This window comes from Periplaneta americana, chromosome 13, assembly GCF_040183065.1.
Source record: "Periplaneta americana isolate PAMFEO1 chromosome 13, P.americana_PAMFEO1_priV1, whole genome shotgun sequence".
Lineage (NCBI taxonomy): Eukaryota > Metazoa > Arthropoda > Insecta > Blattodea > Blattidae > Periplaneta > Periplaneta americana.
The window spans coordinates 8,354,203-8,377,018 of record NC_091129.1 but is presented as its reverse complement, the minus strand read 5'-3'; the positions used below and the strand labels follow the sequence as shown (position 1 = coordinate 8,377,018).

At 36.3% G+C, this 22,816-nt stretch overlaps 2 protein-coding genes across 5 annotated transcripts in view; one reads left to right on the top strand and one right to left on the bottom strand.

Moving 5' to 3' along the window:
* Positions 1-1,054, bottom strand: part of LOC138711717 (spindle assembly abnormal protein 6 homolog) — a 43,432-nt gene extending 42,378 nt beyond the window's left edge. For all 4 annotated transcript variants that reach the window (XM_069842869.1, XM_069842870.1, XM_069842871.1 and 1 more), the window contains exon 1: positions 919-1,054. In XM_069842869.1, the coding sequence (XP_069698970.1) occupies positions 919-967 (49 nt within the window). In that variant the 5' untranslated portion in view covers positions 968-1,054. The remainder of the gene's footprint in view (positions 1-918) is intronic.
* Positions 1,055-1,329: 275 nt separating this feature from the next.
* Positions 1,330-22,816, top strand: part of Cdc45 (cell division cycle protein 45) — a 46,526-nt gene continuing 25,039 nt past the window's right edge. Inside the window, exons 1-6 of the mRNA XM_069842868.1 lie at positions 1,330-1,450; positions 1,660-1,812; positions 8,304-8,441; positions 11,820-11,888; positions 16,046-16,240; positions 19,933-19,994. Of these exons, the coding sequence (XP_069698969.1) occupies positions 1,400-1,450; positions 1,660-1,812; positions 8,304-8,441; positions 11,820-11,888; positions 16,046-16,240; positions 19,933-19,994 (668 nt within the window). The 5' untranslated portion in view covers positions 1,330-1,399. The remainder of the gene's footprint in view (positions 1,451-1,659; positions 1,813-8,303; positions 8,442-11,819; positions 11,889-16,045; positions 16,241-19,932; positions 19,995-22,816) is intronic.

The following is a 22,816-nucleotide window of genomic DNA, read 5'->3' as shown; positions in this document are numbered from 1 at the left end:
AGGGTTTGATTAGGGTGTGTTTTGGTGTGTCTGTAGCCTATATTTCATATTGTTCTAGTGTGTTGAATGTTGGAAGACCAAACCTAAGATGATTGCATAACATCTAGGGTGACCTCAATCAGGAATAAAGGGATAGAGAAGGAAAGCTCATGACCGAATAGAGTGGACAGATGTCATTAGGGAGGATGAGATCAAACTTCAAGAACTTTACTGTAAAGTCACAGAAGAAGAAGAATGGGGAAAGATTGATCGTTACTCTTCAACTTCCCCTGTGACTCCGTTGTATTGGACTCTTTATTTTGGAGATCAGCAGTGTTGCTGGTTCAAAACATACCAGCTCCAGGACTAAGTAGGTACATTTAAGTTACAGTACGATAATAAAATAATAAGAGTATCTTAAGATGACGTGTGACAGTTGACAACTAGATAAGACAGGGGGAAAGGAATGGGGAGAAGAAAAAAAGATGAGAAGTAAGAAAGAGGGGTAGAGCACTGAGGGAGGGGAATGGAAGGTAAAAGAGAAGAAGTGAGAAAGAGAGAAGAGGAGAGAATTATGATAGAAGAAGAGAAAGAGAGAAAATACGGAGAGAGGAGAAGAAATAACCTAATCTGTCACAGATTTGTATGGCATTGCCTGAGTGTACGCTAGAGTGAAACTTTCGTAATGTTATCAAAGTTATGTTGGTATTAGACAGCTGAAGGTGTGGAAGCGGAGTGGGAAGGGAACTATCTCAGCGCTCGTTTAACGAACAAAAACTCAACCAGGTGATTAGTCAAAGCTGGAATCGACCGAATGCAGCTCCGAATCAGCAAGCACGTCTACTGTATGAGCTTCGCAGGTGGCTCTCGAAGTGGTGTATCACTATTGAAATTTGTATCTTAAGATATGTACCAAACAATACAAACACTTTATTTTACCTTTCAATCTCCATACAATTGATATATTGCTAATAAGGAGTGAAAACATTAAATAAACACTTTTTATGGTAAGCACAATACATCTTGAAATTCCGCGCACTGACAAATACTACAATGCATACAGTGCTGCCAATACAAAAGGTCGAATGTCTCTATAGTTCTGACAATTCCTCCTTCCGCTAAAATAAGACAATAACCAAAACATACTTCGTACGGTTAGGTTTGCTGTATTTGTTAGAGAAGATGAAACTTGAATGTGTATGTTACGATATTGAATCCAAGTACTTTCGTGATGTCCCAGATGATTACGTATATTGCGATCAGGAGTGACGTCTACTCGACAGGGATTTTTTTATCTAATCAAAGGGATTTTCTTTCCAAGTGTCTGGCCACCCTGATAGTGGTAGAAATATTCAATATGGCGGATGGTAGGCGCCAAAGGCAAGTTAAAAGTGAAATGTGTAACTGAACTTTGCGAATTATGTATGTAGAAGATATAAAGAAGGACTTTTATAATGTGATAATTGGAAAGGTGCTGTCATTTATTGTCGATATTTATAGTTTTTATATCTAAGTATTGCTCACAATATTGTATTAAATGGTAAACTATAATAATTTATCATTGGATCCGGAACATCTACAAATTAGTTTTTTGAATTTTTCATTATATAGCCACCCAATAAAATTTATTTATTAATAGGGATGATAGTTTATATAATCAAGACCTCTTATTTTTTTTAGCGAATCCTGTTGTTGGTGAACTATGACATTGATGCAATATGCGCATGCAAAATTCTGCAATCTCTCTTCCGTTGTGATAGTATTATATACACACTGGTTCCAGTGCAGGGAATCACAGATCTTCAGAAAACCTATGAAGATAATTGTGAAGATGTAAGTAACGTAATTGTGATATGACTTCAAGTTCTAGTTGTGGGCTTAGTGAATAGATACACAGGACTTCAGTTAATGGGTGAATCTTCTATCCCATTATGCACAATATACGGGAGTAAAAAGTACTTACATAATTGAAAATAACCTCAAAATTATAGTACACTACTCTAAAGACAAAATGTGATCATTGCGTAAGCCAGCCAGATATAAAAATGAATTTGGATAGCTGAGTAATGAATGAATCTATGCATGCATTCCATTTTGTCATTGAAAAATTGGAACACAACAATGAAACCCTATATTTACTTTTCTTTTGTATCCAGTAAAATTTAACGAGTATATTTTTCCTACTATAAGAATATGAACTACCTGCGGCACCTGATTGTCTGCTTTTATTTTAATTAATTAATTAACTTGTTTTTTTAGTCTTGTAATTTATTGAACAGTCTGCTACTGTGAATTATTTTTAGGCCAAGGAATAGAATCCAGATGTCGCTATATTCAATGTTGTATGAATTTATAGACGAGTTTGTGTTTGTAGACCTAATCGCCTCTGAATTTTTTTTGAGTGTGCACCATTGTCATTTAGCTGCAAGATGCAACTTACGTGGTAGGTAGAAGCCGTTCCACCTTAGTTGAAGCATGGCCTAATCATCTCGCGCAGGTTATGTGGGCAGCAGCACGTAGAAATCTTACGGAGTAGACGCATTTTCGTCCAAGGTCATACTTCAACCAGCGTGGAACGGCTTCTAATAATAATTTGAATACCTTCATTTTTTTTGTCATAAAACGCTAAAGAGTGATACTGAGATACTATTAATCTTTTACTTTAATGATAGTGTCAGGTATCTGAAAAAGTACAAGTCTCCAGGTATCGATCAAATTCCAGCAGAATTAATACAAAAGGGTGGAAGTGCATTATATAGCGAAATTTATAAACTTGTACTTGCTATTTGGGAAAAGGAAATTGTACCAGAACAATGGAAGGAGTCCATAATTGTACCTATTTTTAAAAAGGGGGACAAAACCAACTGTGGTAACTTTCGAGGAATATCACTTTTGTTGACGTCGTACAAAATTTTGTCCAATATTCTTTTGAGAAGATTAACTCCGTACGTAGATGAAATTATTGGGGATCATCAGTGCGGTTTTCGGCGTAATAGATCGACTATTGATCAGATTTTTTGTATTCGACAGATAACAGAGAAAAAATGGGAGTATAAGGGTACAGTACATCAGTTATTCATAGATTTCAAAAAGGCATATGACTCGGCTAAGAGGGAAGTATTATATGACATTCTTATTGAATTTGGTATTCCCAAGAAACTAGTTCGATTAATTAAAATGTGTCTCAGTGAAACATACAGCAGAGTCCGTATAGGTCAGTTTCTATCTGATGCTTTTCCAATTCACTACGGGCTAAAGCAGGGAGATGCGCTATCACCTTTACTTTTTAACTTCGCGCTAGAATATGCCATTAGGAAAGTTCAGGATAACAGGCAGGGTTTGGAATTGAACGGGTTACATCAGCTTCTTGTCTATGCGGATGACGTGAATATGTTAGGAGAAAATCCACAAACGATTAGGGAAAACACGGGAATTCTAGTTGAAGCAAGTAAAGCGATAGGGTTAGAAGTAAATCCCGAAAAGACTAAGTATATGATTATGTCTCGTGACGGGAATATTGTACGAAATGGAAATATAAAAATTGGAGATTTATCCTTCGAAGAGGTGGAAAAATTCAAATATCTTGGAGCAACAGTAACAAATATAAATGACACTCGGGAGGAAATTAAACGCAAAATAAATATGGGAAATGCGTGTTATTATTCGGTTGAGAAGCTCTTATCATCCAGTCTGCTGTCCAAAAATCTGAAAGTTAGAATTTATAAAACAGTTATATTACCGGTTCTTCTGTATGGTTGTGAAACTTGGACTCTCACTCTGAGAGAGGAAGATAGGTTCAGGATGTTTGAGAATAAGGTGCTAAGGAAAATATTTGGGGCTAAGCGGGATGAAGTTACAGGAGAATGGAGAAAGTTACACAACATAGAACTGCACGCATTGTATTCTTCACCTGACATAATTAGGAACATTAAATCCAGATGTTTGAGATGGGCAGGGCATGTAGCACGTATGGGCGAAACCAGAAATGCATATAGAGTGTTAGTTGGGAGACCGGAGGGAAAAAGACCTTTAGGGAGACCGAGACGTAGATGGGAGGATAATATTAAAATGGATTTGAGGGAGGTGGTGTATGATGATAGAGACTGGATTAATCTTGCACAGGATAGGGACCGCTGGCGGGCTTATGTGAGGGCGGCAATGAACCTTCAAGTTCCTTAAAAGCCATTTGTAAGTAAGTAAGTAAGTCAGGTTTTGTTACATGAAATGTACATATGACTCTGCAATTTACAAGTTGGCTAAGTAGCAGAAAACCGTGCTGTATCATTGAGAAAAAGTCATTGTCATCTGTACAGAGATGTTTGTGAAGTAATGATATGAGGTTGAAACATTAAGGCAACTGAAGATCACATTGTGGAAATTAATGATTAATGAACTGAAGTTCGGGCAAAGGAAGTAGCTACCATAAAAGGAAACGTGTCTAAGGCCAGTGGGTATTTGATGGAGTCGATCATACTACCAAACAACATTGTTTGTCAACCAGGGAAAATATTTGTCTTTCAATTTTTTTTTCCATGGAAAATACTCGTGTTTCATTCTCTGATTTATTTTTTATGCAAGGGAAAGTATAATTTTTTTTGTTCCAAAGAAAATAGCAACATTATTCCTTTTACAGATATACCAGAAGTTTCTCATCATATCCACCTTTATATATTCTTCACTTCTTTACACCTTTGAGACGACTCCAATGAAGAGAATTCCTTCAAAGTTCCTCCCTGATGCTGACATTCTGATTAGAACTATAGTAAAAGAAATCTTAAATCTTCCATCCGACACTCCAGACAATATGCTTTACTCACCTAAGAAATACAAAGGATTTGGTCTTTATAAAGCAAGCTGGGAAGCTTTTCTACAGTTTTTCAATGCTTGCAAAGTCAAACAACATATAATATATGTTACAGGCAAACTTGGATTGGCAAATGTTGACTCCTCTGATCAGATAAACGTACCATCTTTACGAAAATTTCTACGAGACAAAGAATTTGATTCCTAGTGCACATTCCTCAGAAAGGGAAGGGAGTCATTCTTTACAAAGAATACACGCCTGGTAATAAATGGCTATCTAAACCGAATGGATTGACCAGCAGTGAATGGAAGGACGCTATTAAGATGACTACCAATGTATGCCCAGTATGCACTCTACCAGGTAGGTCTCAGAATGGAACCCACTGCTGACATTGTCGGAGTGAGAAAGAAACACTTGCTCACATTCTGGGAGCCTGTCCTCATGAAGAACTACTGAGGAATAGTTGTCAGCACAAGATTCGATCCCTCCTAGCATCGGCCCTAAGAGCAAAAAATTACCAAGTAGAAGAGGAGGTCCATGATTTGTCCACAAATGGGTCTTTAAGGAGCATTGACATCATCGCTATCTCAACAAGATCAACAAGTGGATTCATAATTGATCAAACTGTAAGGATGGAAACATATGAAAATCAACCTGCTGAGGTACATAAGGAAAAGTGCATTATATACAACCCCACTATACCATATTATAAGGAAAAATATCATCTAACTTCGATCGAAGTTATTGGATTACTGATTGGGGCTAGAGGGACCATCACAAAAAGATTCGCGCATTTTTGCAAGCAGTTTGGTCTAGGACAAACTCTTGTTACTGAAGTATCTCTGTCTGCAGTGAAGGTATCTATAAAAATTCTAAGAAACCATCTCTATGCAAATCTGGCTTTCAGGTAGTAGCTCCCTGTAAAACAGGTTTGAATAATTTCAAGGAAAAATTGTTCCGAGGCTGAGTATCGATCCCGGGACCCTTCGCTTAGCGCATGAATGCTCTATCGACTGAGTTACCCCAGGAACTATACACGACACCATCACAATTTTTCCTTTATATCCACACAACTCAAATGGGCTGACAAGATGTCAGAACCCAACTTTGAGTGCACACAAATTCTGTGTGACTTAAATAATTATGGCTTTCTGTTAACGTACCTCCAGTAACAAATATACAGGGACATCATTTTATTTTTACTTGCATTTTTATTATACCTGCATTTCTGAATGTACTTCACCCCTACCCCTTCACTAATGTCCTTGCTCCCGTCAGACACACAAACTTACGGCCGCTGTTGCATTCGAAGTCTTCAAGCAGTGAAGTAAACACTGCAGTGTATAGTGTGTTTCAGAAATATGGTTGTGTTTTCTATAGAAGAAAGAACCTATATTAATAATATCGTACTAAACAATTATATTCAAGAAACGATAAATTAAATTTCAGAGAATATGCTTTAAAATGTTTTTAATAATATGCGTAAAGAATTGAAGCCTGCATTTTCAGCAACTTGTTTAAAAATTCAGATTAGCTTTTTTTTTAATTGAGATGGCTAGAAGCAAAGGAATGCTAGTGACATTTGTAATAACATGAGTTAAGTGCATCCAGTATAAGCTTAAGTGTCTAAAATTTTAGTGGCAAAGGGATATTTTAATCGCATCACACATTAAAATTTAAATAACAATTTCACCGATTTTACGAAAGCTTAAATATTTAAACCCCATTTTCTCAAAAGTAACTTAAGTGCACCTACAGCCCTTTACTTATGACCCCCTCAATTTAAACGCACTCTCTATATTGTATGTTAACATCAATAATTAATATGCTAAATAAAGTAGACATTACATAACGAACATATCCGCCTGAAAAGTTGAGCTTTTTGAAAAAAAAAAATGTTACTACTCTACTGTATTTTGATAAATTCCGTAAAAGTGATCATCAAACTGAAAATCGTAATATCGTATTTCCCTACGACATAAATGGATACACTACTTCTCTCTCCTCCTATACCTAGTAAACTGATTTGTTTACATATTGCACTAGTAACATCAAACTCCTGTAATGGAAGGGGGCAACAGTGTTTCCGAGTATAGCCAGGTTAATGTTAAAAATGTTGGTAAAAATAAAGTGATGTCCCTGTATTATGCAAGTCATGCATTTTGTGTGCACTCAAAGTTGGATTCTGGCTTCTTGTCAGCCCATTTGAGTTGTGTGGATATAAAGGAAAAATTGTGACGGTGTCTGTATAGTTTCTGGGGTAGCTCAGTCGATAGAGCATTCGTGCACTAAGCGAAGGGTCCCGGGATCGATACCCGGCCCCGGAACAATTTTTCCTTGAAATTAAATATTCAAACCATCTCTACGCTTAAATAGACTGACCTCTTTCCTATGACGATCTGCCCACTTAAGTTGGGTCCTGCAACTAATGCTGAATAGATGACTGCGATCACCTGATGACAAATAGATACTAGGAAGATTTGATGTTTTTCTAGAATTAATGATGATTTGTTTGATCGTTTTCAATTACTGTATTTGTAATTGTGTTATTTCTTTTTCTTTTCCTTCTTCATTGTTTTCTCTTTTTTCATTATAATTGTTTAGGCCTACCTACCATTTATTAAAAAAAAATACAATTTTATGGTAAGCTTTGTCTTGTAGGCAGCCTCCACTTGCAGAAAGCTGAATAAATAAAGTTTATTTAAAATAAATTCATTATTTACACATTATTCATTTCTACTTGTTAGTTTGAAACTACATCTAGTAAGCTAACCATTATTTAACTGTCTTCTTGTTACTAAAACGAATTAACACTAATCACGTGCTACTCCTTTTTTTCCCTTTAATGATTTGTGCTTATATATTATTATAATGTACCGAAGTACATATGATATTTCCATGCAGATATTCTGCGTCATCATACGATGAAAGAGTAATGGAACGGAGAAAAATTCTCTCCGGCGCCGGGATTTGAACCCAGGTTTTCAGCTCTACGTGCTGACGCTTTATCCACTAAGCCACACCGGATTCCATCCCGGCGTCGGAAGAATCGTCTCAGTTTTAAGTTCCAACTCTTGGGTTCCCTCTAGTGGCCGCCCTCTGCACTACGTCATAGATATCTATGAACCTAGGACCGAAGTCCACATATGTGCTGAGGTGCACTCGTAATGAGTGACTAGTTGGCCGGGATCCGACGGAATAAGCGCCGTCTTAAATCACGAAGTGATTTACGCATATCATATATATTATTATAATGTACCGAAGTACATATGATATTTCCATGCAGATATTCTGCGTCATCATACGATGAAAGAGTAATGGAACGGAGAAAAATCCCGGCGCCGGAGAGAATTTTTCTCCGTTCCATTACTCTTTCATCGTATGATTTGTGCTTGCTTTTCCTCTGGCTCGACACACAATATTCACTAATGCCAACAGTTTCCTTACCCTTATTCTACAGCCTAATCTAGTTTTGAATGTAAAATCATAACAGGCGTCTTGACACTGTTTTCTTTCTCAGGTAAAATACGTTGTGCTGGTGAATTGTGGTGGTACCATAGACATCGTTGATGCCCTGCAGCCACAAGACGATGTCGTATTCTTTGTTGTTGACAGTCATAGACCAACTGACGTGTGCAATATTTATAACAATGGACAGGTAAGAAGACTATTGCATGTGTGTTTTTAAATTAGAGGATAGGTTTTCTATCTATACTAATAATAAATCTGTAGCCGAAATTTTTCTGGTAATTTTCGATTTTCCAAAAATAATTGGTCCCAACATATATAATTAATCACCCTGAAACCGAAAATAGCATTTTTGAAAATTTTGTTTGTATGTCTGTCTGTATGTTTGTTACCTTTTCACGCGATAATGGCTGAACCAATTTATATGAAAATTGGAATATAAATTAAGTTCGTTGTAACTTAGATTTTAGGCTATATGGCATTCAAAATGCTTTATTTAAAAGGGGGGGTTATAAGGGGGCCTGAATTAAATAAATCGAAATATCTCGCTTATTATTGATTTTTGTGAAAAATGTTACATAACAAAAGTTTCTTTAAAAATTATTTCCGATAAGTTTTATTCTTTACAAAATTTTGATAGGACTGATATTTACTGAGATAAATGAGTTTGAAATTAAAATAACGCCATCTAAGACAGTGCAATGAATTAAGAACAAATGACTTCGTCTATAAGGGGCCTTGGACAACAACAATCGAAACAGGGGCCTTGGACATTAACAATCGAAAGCTATTAAACATAGCCTACAGAGAATGTTTCTGTATGAAGTAATATCAGAAGTTAAATTAACCGATTTGTATAATTAATTATTATTTCACCATTGGAAAGTGTAAGTTTCTCTAGATGGACATAATGCTATAATGTTATTACAGTAACGTCTGAGTAAATCGAGGACAGGTAAGATTAAAATAGCTTCTTATGCACAGAAAATTTGATAGGCTATTGTGTACATTCGTTTTCTGTATTTCTTAAAATAATATTTATGTACACTTATTTTAATCTCAGAGAATTAATGAACAACGAGACTGTAAATTGATTTAGTATGCAGTAATAGTACGTTAGCTTAGCAATCCATTATTGTATAATTCAAATTTTAACTATGCTCAATTGAATCGTGTTAAAATACATAAAATATATATGCAATAAATGCAATGCAAAAAAAAAATGGGTAATGAGCGAAACAGATTATCTTGCGCTGTTGTAAAAGTTGTTCCCTGGATCAAACGTCCTATTTTAATTATGTAATTACTTTATATATATTTCTAACAGGTGCAGCGGAGCGCACGGCTACGGCTAGTAAAATAATAAATTACGTATATTCCCCCCACCCTCCCGATTGAGTGACTTTTTGTTAAATTTATGCATCCTCAGTGTATGTGGTTGAACATAAGAGAAGAATAACATCTTTGTCCGACATCGATTAACCTTACACGAAAGTTTAATGGTGGATAACTTTCGGTTATGGACCGCGGACTCATTTCACCGGCATTACCACCTTCATCTCATTCAGATGCTAAATAACCTAAGATGATAAAGCATCGTAAAATAACCTATTAAAAAAAACTTTAAAATTATTTAATTCATTAATGCTGTTCCTTAAGCAAACCAATGCATAGTAGTGATGTTAGGTCTACTTTCACAAGTATTGAGAAATGTTTAATGTGAAACAGAATGTACAACAGTAGGTGGGAACACGTACTGACAATCGGTGGTGCAAAACTGCTGCCAGTCAAGTCTCATTTCAGTCACATGCTATTGTTTGCTGTGGGATTAAACTAACAACGAAAACAGAAGTGAGATGTCTTGCACCAGAAGGCAAGCAACAAAACATGGATTTTTAGTTTAAGGTTGATTCACATTTTGTTCATAACGCGTGCGTCCGCTTCATTTGCAATGTTCGATACTATGATCATATCTCACCTTCTTTCGAGAAGTTATCATGGCTTAGGTTACATGAGAGGAGAAATCTGCACTCACTTTCTCTCCTATATCGAATTATGCACACTTCATCCCCCTATTATTTATTCGCTCGTTTTCATACTCTCTCTCGCTATCATAATATTAATGCTCGATCACAACACGATAACACGCTAGAAATTCCACTTCACACATCATCTCTGTATTCCTCATCTTTCACTGTTGCTACCTCTCGTCACTGGAACTCTCTGCCGCCTGAAGTCAAGGGCTGCCGAACATTGAAATCTTTCAAATCCAAGTTAGAAAATTATCTTATGACGAGTTGCCAAACTAACTTACTATTATGACAAGTGTTGTATTGCATGTTTCTACGTATTCACATTTTTTTTATGTTCTAGTGATATTTAACTTATTTTATATTTTTGTTTTCATATTTTCCGATAATGGTATATCTCTAATGTGATAAGTTGAGCTATATATAAACATAATTTTCCTTACTGTGTATACTTAAAAATATTGTATTCATTGTATGCTTTGTACTGCACTATTTTATTACTACTATTAGTATATTATTACTATTAGGCCTGTTATTATTATTTTATTATTATTATTATTATTATTACTACTATTATCATTACTATTCTTATTTATTATTATTATTATTATTATTATCAATAATTGTCTTATTTTTTTATACTTTGTAGGCCTCATTTATTTTTGACCTGCTGTTCACATTTTATTATGCTTTTTTCTTTCCTTCTCTATGTTATATATTATGTCTGATTTCTTCTTACTTGTTGTTTACATTTTATTATTATTATCTTATTCCGTTTTGTGTGTACTTTGTAAATTTGTAGTGTTTCTGTAACGCAGTTTTTACTCCTGGTTGAGTGTTAGAGAAGGCCGTATGGCCTTAACTCTGCCAGGTTAAATAAATCATCATCATTATTATTATTATTATTATTATTATTATTTTATGCTTATTTTGATGTTGGTACTCCCGAATTTCAGGGATAAACAGTTGTGTTTATTTTTCTATATTCAAAGAAAGTAATTCATAAAACTGTGTGCAGAGTGGAACATTAATTTCACCATATCTCAAAATAGCGATTTTGGACTTAATTCCTTCTGGCTTCTGAGGTAAGATATGCACTCTTGTTGCGTGTTCATCAAAACACATCTGAACACACGTCCCTAACTGTCAAGATTTCACAGCCAAAGGTCAAAACGTGAGTAAATATACAAGAAAATTGGAAAAAAAACAACATGAGAAAGGAAGCTGTAGCAAGTTTTAAGCTGAATACAGGTCATGACTGTCTAATGCAAATAGGCATCTACCAGTCCAGTGAATGTAGGCCTACCATCTGCCACAAAGTAAACTCTTTTTTTCATGGGCGGAAACCCCCTTCTCCACTGCACATGCCTGAGTCAACATCATCAGCATGAAGGAAATTTAACAGAACTATATTGGGATGCCAGAGAGAAGATGGTTTAATTGCCCAACTTGCCATAGGAGCAACAGCAACATGTGTTTAATGTAGTATAGTAAACAGTTGACTTTTTATGTATTTATATTTATTTATTTATTTTCAGATAAGATTGCTGTCTAAGGCAGATGACGATGAAGGTATCCCAGAATTTGAAGAAATTTTTCAAGAAGAGGTGATGTGTTACTTTAAAAATTGTATGTACAGTATTTCTTGCATTTATGAAATGGTATAATTAGAGGAATAAAATTTAAGTAAATAAAGAAAACATATGAAGCATAATAGAGCCTAGTACATAAGAGAAGCAGAAGAAAAGAGAGAATAGGGATAAGAGAGATGAAATTAATAGTTAAAGGGGGTGGTTTTTCTTCAGAATTTGTTTATTCATTATTTCCTACACTTATTAAGTGCATATCATGGGAGGAATTAAAGTGTATAAAGGTTAACACATTCTATCTAGTCGCCCAATTATGGAATGTGGAGCAGTAGGTTGAGATCCGTACAGACAAAACCAAATCGATTCAATAGAAAAGGTCCAACGCAAGGCAGCAAAATATGTCAAAATGGGGAAGGGACATGGTGAGGAGATAGTAAAAGACTTAGGGTGGGAACTTCTCGAATCAAGGCGACGAAAAACCAGACTCACCGCATTGTTTAAGGCACAAATGGGACACAAAGCATGGACCGATATCAATGCTAGATTAGCAACATCATCATACTTAGGAAGGACTGATCATATTAGGAAGTTTAAATGTAGAAAACAAAGAACGGACGTGGCAAAATTTTCTTTTGTTAACCGCACAATAGTAGATTGGAACAGCCTACCTGCGGCAATCTTTCAGGGTGGTCCTCTCAAAATCAATACATTTAAGGAAAGGTTGAGAAGATTAGACTGAAAATGTAATTGGAGGTGCAGTGTAATGATTTAAGTTGTGTCATGTAACTAATTGAGTTGATATATAATTAATTAAGTTGATATGTAATTAATTAAGATATGTAATTTAGTTGATATGTAAATAAACTAAGGTGATATGTAATTAATTAAGATGATATGTAATTAAGTTGGTATGTAATTAATTAAGGTGATATGTAATTAATTAAGATATGTAATTAAGTTGGTATGTAATTAATTAAGGTGATATGTAGTTACTTAAATTGGTACTAGTTGCATGAAATAAAAGTACTTATAAGTTAGATTTACTTTTGCTTATCGTAGGCATTATTATAGAATAGTTTTTATTTATAGTCCTAGGTTTATTGCATCTACTATTTATAGATTTACGTTTATTTTATTTTATTTCATGTAATTGTAATTATTGTATATTATATATCACTGCCACCGAGTGTATACCCAATTGTAGTGTTAATAAATACATAAATACATAAGATAGGCAGAGGATGTGAAGAAGACAGAGCAAAGGCATAAAAGAGGTTAAAATTATTAATAGAATATGGTGGGTGTCTTTATCTTTATGTTCACCATTTTACCCCTTGTCTCTAACTGCATACATAACACATCGCAAGAATATGATTGGTTATTTCTAATGTTCAGCATCTGACAACATTGGTTCTTCTCAACACATGTGCGTTTTTAAAATTCTTGGTTAGCCTCTGCTTTTGTTTACGATTTTTTGTTCCCCTAACTCCAATCATAGTGTAACTTTTCTATGCCAATTTTAAGAATTCTCTTTAGCATTTCTTTCAGCTGTTTTGTGAATGTTCGTGAGGGCTATGACTAGGTTAGGATTTTTTTGAGTTAGAATAGTTCAGGAATGTAGGAGTGTCATTTGTATTGTAAGTAACTGTGAACGAATTCCACTGTGTGTGTGTGTTTTTTTTTCTTCATGCAACTTTTTTCTCCTCAGCCTTCAGTGAGATCCTGCTGAAGGAGAATCTTACATTTGCATTTGCACCAGCATGCACATGTAATGAACTCATCACTTTTTAAAATATGCTAGCTTTTCATCAACACTTTTAACTGATCCATCCAGACTTCATCGAAATGTTTTGATTTAAGAATTTGCTCCAGTTGATTATTTCCTTTGGAATTCAGAATATTTTTCACAATTACCTATGATCTCATCAAACAAGCATGATCTGTTTTAAGAACTTTTAATGTCACCTCCAATGTTATCAGTGTAACAAATTCCAATGTTCCAGGCAGTGACGAAAACTGTGGTCATAATAAAATAGCAGTCGATGTACCCAATTTTGTTTTTCAGTCAGTAGTTTTTAAATATGGGCCAGAAACATGTCTTGAAGACCTGTTTTGGGATAATAGGACACAGCGAAAAAAAAAGGAATGTTCACATATTTTACAGAAGATATGGGAACCCTAAATGACAACCTCCCCATTCTCCCTATGTCAGTCCATGTGACTTATTGATCGTCGAAGTGAAGAAGTCATAGTGTGGCAAACACTTTACTAACAGAAAGATATTTTAAGAGCATTATAGTGAGAGGTGGCATTTATCAGCAAATCACATGCAGCTGGTGGTATTCACCGTCTTCCTTGCAACGAACCGTGGACAGCCTGGGAAATTACTTTGAAGGTTGTAGAATAACTCTTCTCGGGTTCTCAGCCAGGTGAGTTGGAGATTAGCTTCCAAGCTTTCGACGGCTAGCTCTGCCATCTTCTTCATGGAATGAAGTGATGTGGGACCATGTCTAGCCGGTATATATGCAATAGTAGGGCTTCCCGCTGCGGGCCAATCAGGAGCTAGTTCCTAGTCCTGACCGCCAGGCGCATTCTGGTTGATGGAAGCGGTAGTCAATCGGGAGCTAATTGCTGGTCCCGACTGTCTGCCGTGTGCTGGTTGTCTAAGCGTATTGATGGCAGGTTTCCATGCTGTACTCAGCTGTAGACCCCTGTCTCTGTTGAAATTATTGCCATCTAGCTGGATTTCGATGGCTTCCTTGATAACCAAGTCCCAGTAACCTGATATCTTGTCCAAGATGGTGGTGGCGCCGAAATCTATCTTGTGGCCAGTTTCTAGGCTGTGTTGGGCTACTGCAGACTTATCAGGATAATATAGTCTTATGCTGCGTTGATGTTCCTTGCAGCGTTCCATATTGGTGCGTCCTGTTTGCCCGATGTAGCATTTCCCACACTCACAAGGTATTCTGTAGACACCAGGTGTCGGAACTAGCAACTAGCTCCTGATTGGCTGCCGGTTCCACCAACCAGAATGCGTCTGGCGGTCGGGACTAGGAACTAGCTCCTGATTGGCCCGCAGCAGGAAGCCCTACCATCGCATATATACCGGCTAGACATGGTCCCACATCAAAATGGCTAGTCTCGAAATTGAGACGATTCAACAAGGCTCATGACAACAATCACCTCCTACATAACAGCCAAATTGGCTAGTCTCTTATATATGAGACAACTCATCCTGCCTAAGGTATTCCGTGGTTTTCCTCAGGCGTAAGACAAATGTCGGGATGAGCCCTATAAGAAATGGGCCACGGACCTATATGCCCTTCCCCATATATATTCCCCTTTATTATAAACGACGTATGCCCTAGTTCAGAACCTATAAATTGTCTACTAAATATACGAGGTCACTCAATTAGTCGCAATTTGAAAGGACAGGGACCTCTCAAATTGCAGATTTAGATTTCACGGCGCTTCTTCCGACGGCCTTCACATGCTTTGTCATCGAACAACAGATGACAGCGTCTTGCCATCCTAACGGCAAACACCAGCCAACTCTTCCTCGCCCCGTTCCGTGATCACTTGATCAAATCTCAGTCCCCCTCGTGTATGTGGTATCTAAGAGGTTTCGTCCAATTTCGGCTTCCCCTTCAAAATTTTCTAGAGCTCCTTCAGTGGAGCAGCGTAATCCGGAGTGAGACTAGTGGCCAACAGGCTTGGAGCTCACATATTTAGTTTTGTACAGCCCCCAACCCCTTGCAAGGACGCGTTTTGCGTACCTTTTAAATTTGTCCTCCCAATTCTCTTTCGATTTTTTCGATTTCGTCCCACGTCACTTCATTCCTGAAGAAGATGGCAGAGCTAGCCATCGAAAGCTTGGAAGCAAATCTCCAACTCACCTGGCTGAGAACCCGAGAAGAGTTACTCTACATCAAACGCCAGGAAAGCCTCAAGTCATACTTTGAAGGTTGTTAGCAGTGGACATTATTGGTTGTATTGTCCATTGTTATGTTATATTCGTAGTTTCATGTCCTCTTTGTACAATGTTTGTCAACAAAAAAACTTATATAAACTCTTTGTATCCCCCCTTTTGGTGGCTTCTGTATACAGGCTTATCCTCATCAGCTTGGTAGAAAGGAAACCAATATTCTTAATAAATACTTTATTTCTCCCTCCAGTCAGACAATGAAGAAGAAGAAGAAGGATCAAATGCTGGCTCAGGTGAAGAGGATGACATAGAAGAATCACGTCAGGCAAAACGAAGGCGTCTTGGTGAAGAAGCTATTCTTAAGCGACGGGAGAGACGATTATGGGAAGAGAAGAGAGATCGTTTGATGTTTGACTACACTCAGTTCAGCTACTATGGTCGATCGGTGAGATATTAATTGCAGTTATATTGGTTGATGTAAGATAAAACTGATTTATTTGTAGTGTTTATTTCAAATACTTACGTGCAAACATATTTGCTCAAACTAACGATTTTGGTGGTTATCATGTGTGCTTCTACATTTCAGTAAATTGGATTAAATCCCAATTGTAGGCATTGCATTTTAAGCAGAAAAACTCGGAAGTCTGAATTTCATTGATTGAGGAAGAAAAGGGTACAGTACATCAGTTATTCATAGCTTTCAAAAAGGCATATGACTCGGTTAAGAGGGAAGTATTATATGATATTCTTATTGAATTTGGTATTCCCAAGAAACTAGTTCGATTAATTAAGATGTGTCTCAGTGAAACATACAGCAGAGTCCGTATAGGTCAGTTTCTATCTGATGCTTTTCCAATTCACTGCGGGCTAAAGCAAGGAGATGCACTATCACCTTTACTTTTTAACTTCGCTTTAGAATATGCCATTAGGAAAGTTCAAGATAACAGGCAGGGTTTGGAATTGAACGGGTTACGTCAGCTGCTTGTCTATGCGGATGACGTGAATATGTTAGGAGAAAATCCACAAATGATTAGGGAAAACACGGGAATTTTATTTGAAGCAAGTAAAGCAATAGGTTTGGAAGCAAATCCCGAAAAGACAAAGTATATGATTATGTCTCGTGACTAGAATATTGTAAGAAATGGAAATATACAATTGGAGATTTATCCTTCGAAAAGGTGGAAAAATTCAATAATCTTGGAGCAACAGTAACAAATATAAATGACACTCGGGAGGAAATTAAATGCAGAATAAATATGGGAAATGCCTGTTATTATTCGGTTGAGAAGCTTTTATCATGTAGTCTGCTGTCAAAAAATGTGAAAGTTAGAATTTATAAAACAGTTATATTACCGGTTGTTCTGTATGGTTGTGAAATTTGGACTCTCACTCTGAGAGAGGAACATAGGTTAAGGGTGTTTGAGAATAAGGTGCTTAGGAAAATATTTGGGGCTAAGCGGGATGAAGTTACAGGAGAATGGAGAAAGTTACACAACACAGAACTGCAGGCATTGCATTCTTCACCTGACATAATTAGGAACATTAAATCCAGACGTTTGAGATGGGCAGGGCATGTAGCACGTATGGGCGAATCCAGAAATGCATATAGAGTGTTAGTTGGGAGACCGGAGGGAAAAAGACCTTTAGGGAGGCCGAGACGTAGATGGGAGGATAATATTAAAATGGATTTGAGGGAGGTGGGGTATGATGATAGAGACTGGATTAATCTTGCTCTGTATAGGGACCAATGGCGGGCTTATGTGAGGGCGGCAATGAACCTCCGGGTTCCTTAAAAGCCATTTGTAAGTAAGTAAGAGGAAGAAAAGCTGTTGGTTCCGTGTTGTACACAGTGTCCCGAAATGATTACCCAGATTTTAGACTGTTATTGCTTTCCACTAATGTCACTGATTTCTGATTTTCCTTTGTAAGTGAGATGGTGTAGGTACTCTTTTAAAGTTTTGGTTGCTATGTGCTTCAGTTCCCAATTCAGCCACTTGAAGTGCTGTAGCCACTGAATATGTGAAAAGGCATGTATGTATGTATTTATTCACACTGCAATGGGTATATACCCGGTGGCAGTGGTAACTAATCACACTCAATAATGACAATAATAAAGTTATTAATTAAAAATACAATTAATACTAATACTAATAATTAATACTAATAATAATAATAATAATAATAATAATAAAAACAACAACAGGGAATATACTAAATTAATGGTCACTTAAAATAACATTTGAAATATTCTAATTTGTGTCTTAAAACTAAGATCGAACTAAAACCCACGAGTATATGTTCATATCTGCACAAGTACCTTTCAACATTACACTCATTTCGCTGTCAACTCACTGCACTGGAACTACGACACATTTCACTGATTCAATCCTGATTTCACTAACACTTCAAAAACATTTCACTGTTCAAATTCTTTGCACTGCCACTATAAACTATAAAGCTTCACTGACAGGAACACGTTTCACTTACACAGCACACTTCACTGACACGACATACTTCTTCACTGACACAACACACTTCACTGACACAACATAATTCTTCACTGATACAACACTTCAATAACAACATATCATTTACACCCTTTAACTACTGTGTATAATTACCGTCTATTAGTAAGGTCCTTAAGCCTATTTTAAAATGCATTTTTGGTTGTTGGTAAAGCCTTTAGTAAGTCTGCAGGTAAAGCATTCCAGTCCCTGATAGTACGATTGAGAAAAGAAAACTTTCCAGTGTCTGTCCTCTGTCTTCTTTCCCTCAATTTATATGAGTGGTCGTTCCTTGAAGAGTAATTTGGCGGCTGCAACCTGTTTTTTATTTCTCTCCAGGCAGGCTCACCTCTGTATGTTTTGAACAGTGCGCATAATCGAATTCGCGTTCTCCTGTCTGTGAGTGTGTCCCATTTTAATGGTGAATTTTTCCGACAACACTTAAGAGCCCGTTTTTGAATCTTTTCCAGTGTCTTAATATGTTCTAATCTGTAAGGATCCCAACATGCAGCACCATATTCCATTACTGGACGTACTAGTGATTTATATGCAATCTCTTTGGATTTATCAGAACCTTTTCTTCTTAGTACCCTCATCACAAAATGTAACGCTCTCCATGCCTTTCCCGCTGTGTCTGTAACGTGTTCCCCCCAGCCGAGATCGCTGCTAAATGTTATTCCGAGGTATTTACATTTGTTAACTTCCGGAATGGTTTCACCCCCTAACGTATACGATGCGACTATTTTATTTCTTTTCCTTGTAAAACTGATGGCTTTGCTCTTTAGAGAATTTATTTTCATTTTGTTGGCTATTGCCCAATCGTTTATTCTATTGAGATCATTCTGGAGAAGAGTAGTATCTTCATGACTTTTTATTTCCCTGTATACCATACAATCATCCGCGAATAAGCGAACCCTAGACAAGATAGTGTGTATGTAGAAATTTCAGGACAGTATCCCTACGAGGGGAGAAACCTATAAATGAAATTTTACTATACTATTATATCTGTTCAATAAATACAGTCAACTCCAGTTATAGTGAACCTCTGTGGACCAGCATATTTTGTTCACTATATCCGAGGTTCACTAAAACCGAAGTGTCTGTTTTTATACTACTGACGTTGCTATACATACAGTATTACTGTCTGTTTGGGATAGACCATGTTCATTATCAGTACTAATGTTCACTGTATCTTCACTGTAACTTAAACACGTTACAATTCGACATCCTAATATTCAATTCGTTTTTGGGTCCAAGAGAAGAGATGGATGGATATAGAAAGACTTAAGTATTTCACTGAAATTCCTATTCTATCAAGTAGGAAATTATTAATCAATTTAAGTATTTCTTCTGTTATTTCTGTCTTTTTTTGCCACTTTTGCTTACCATTGCAAATTGTTTTGTGTATGTATTTATTTTTATCTTCCTACCTATCTTCATCTAAAGCAGATGATAATTTATAAATTTCCTTCTGTTTATCAGAGAACATGTGCTGTCTGGCAAGTTAGGTTGTACAGAACCAGAAACATGTTGAAGGAAATCGTCATATTTGTTTTAATTTTTAATTATAGAACAAGATAGCTCTCTTTGAATGACTAATTATGGTGTATTAATTGTAATGTTTTCGTTACAGAGTGCTGTTTTAATGTTTGAACTTGCATGGAAATTATCCAAGGATAACATAGATCTTTTATGGTGAGTGTATTTTTTGCAAAGATGATGGAAAATTGTAAGAATGTAATGTTCAGTAATTATATTAAACACCACTGTTATATTTAAAAAAAAAAAAGAACTTTGATCTTTGAAAGTAATTACAAAAATAAGTAAATTTGCACACTTATGTGATTGTTTTAATTTATTAGTTTCATTTTCATGTATATTTTAACAGTGTAAACAGTACATGCGTATGTGCAAGATACTAATTTTCTTATAATATTAGTAAGCTTTCTTCTTGCAATTATAGTTATGTCGAAGTTGATTAAAAGAACTGTTAAAATAGTAGTGAATTCAAATTTAAAAGTAGGTTTTTTTTTCTTTCCCATTACGAAACTTTTTTTTTGTGTTGGTACTAGAACACTACCTTTTATGTTTCAATTTTGTTAGAAATTTATCTTCTCTGTTTAATAATATCATGAAACTAATATAGTGTTGCATTCCTTTTAACTCTCTCAATAATGAGTGCAAATGCAGATTAGCATATAAGCCACTTATATTACGCATTGTATGTTTTCCATATTATTATTATTTTGATTACTTTTAAGATAATGATTATTAGCAAAGAGAGTTTGTCATAAAGATGATACTTTTGAAACTATCCACTTTCAGAACATAGCACAAACTATATGCACAGTTGAAGTTTATTTTATTAAACTATAATTTATTAGACATGCAGAAATGAAGTAGATGAGACTTCAATTATAATACTTCTTAGTATATGACGTAATTTTTTTTTTTTTTAGTAGGTTATTTTACGACGCTTTATCAACAACATCTAAGGTTATTTAGCGTCTGAATGAGATGAAGGTGATAATGCCGGTGAAATGAGTCCGGGGTCCAACACCGAAAGTTACCCAGCATTTGCTCATATTGGGTTGAGGGAAAATCCCGGAAAAAACCTCAACCAGGTAACTTGCCCTGACCGGGAATCAAACCCAGGCCACCTGGTTTCGCAGCCAGATGCGCTGACCGTTACTCCACAGGTGTGGAATGACGTAATTAACCCTCACAAATTTCATGTTGTAGTTATTTGTATATTGCAATCACCTATAATACAGGGTGATCCGTTTGGGAAGACATAAAATAAAAACGTGATAGAATGAGAACTGGTGTTATTTATTGTTAAATAATTTGTACATGCATTCTAGAAGAATGGGAGTTTTGTCAAAATTAGACCTCAACATACCCAGCATTGCAAACACGGCACAGTTCATATCTTGAGGTTAATTATTCCTCCCCTGTGTGGTCTAACAGCTCAGGGGTAACTTTCTCAAAAGCTGAGAAAATCTTTGCTCTGAGATCATGAATATCCCTGGGTCGCATCATTCTTCACGAAACCCCAGAGAAAGAAATCGAATTGTGTCAGATCTGGGGAATTTGGAGGCCACATAAATGACCTCCTTGACCACACTAGCATGGATAAATATATAATAGGATGCAAAACTGAGGTCAGCACCATCTGACGGCAGGGAGCTCAAATAAGATGATCTGCGCCCGACGTCGTAGGTGGTGAACATTAGAACTACGTGTTGGATACGTTACCCAGAGTTCTCTATTTATCCGTTCGTTCGAGATGTTGCTCGAAAAGACAAGATGGCAGCCAGAAACTTGCTAAGAAGTGGACATAAAGTGATACTACGTGTTGTATAAGCAGTGTATGTTAAACATTAATGTTTATGGACGTTGTAAAAATAGTGTTGTTGAATGTATTGTAAAGTAATAGTAATATAATAAATTGAACTATCTAAGTAGTTCTTGCAGACTTTTCCATTGTGCTGTACAATAAATACCCAAAGAATACAATCCCAATTATCTAACCTTTTGCTTTATTTTCTGTCTCTGTCTGGTTATATTTTAATTGGGTAGTGTAAATAGATCGTCTCTTTCATCTTCCTGTTGGCTCCGGTAAGAATTTCCAGTGGAAGATGCTGTGAGAAATAAAAATGTAAATGCTTTATTTTAAATTGGGTTAGTTTTGATGAGGGAAGGGAGTGAGGGAATACTTTCCGCATAGTTTAACATTTTCGTCACCAGGTGCACTACTAAATGCATGGAGCAATTAGTTTTTATTTTCGCTACTTGGTGCGCTGCTAGAAGTAATAAATTCTCCACCACCCAACAGGTGGCAGCAAGATCAATTTCTACATTAGTGCCTCTAGCATGTGTTATGGGAAACTCAGTAAGTTTCGCATCCTATTATATATTTATCCATGACACTAGTTGTTACCAAATGTGTCGTCCACATAATCACAGATGTCTATTGCCCAATGAGGTGGTACACCATCCTGTTGGAACACGATATCCATGTTGTTTTCTGTTACAATTGTGGTTCGAAAAATCTTTTCAACATGTCCATGTATGGTCCTGATCGAACTGTTTCTTCTGCGAAGATAAACGGCCCATACAGATTATAGCGACTTACCGTGCACTAAACATTAACTTTAGGAATAGCCCGTTCCAGTTCATATGAGATCTGCGGATTTTCACGTCCCCATATGATTGCATTATGGATATTCACTCGCCCACTAACATGGAAGGTTGCTTCTTCAGAAAATATCCATCTATTCAAGAAGCATTTTGTTTATTCAGTCGTTGCTGAGTAACTTCTTTAGTTTCTTATGCTGTAACAATGATGATACAAAACTCCCATGCTTCAGTATCACATTGGAACTGAAATGATTTCTACAGCAGTCCCCCGTGAATGGAATTCTCTACCTCAGAAGATTAGGGGCTGCCAGACAATAACCACTTTCAAGAAAAGGCTAAACGATTTCTTACGGGCGCAGTCAAATTGAAGTTAT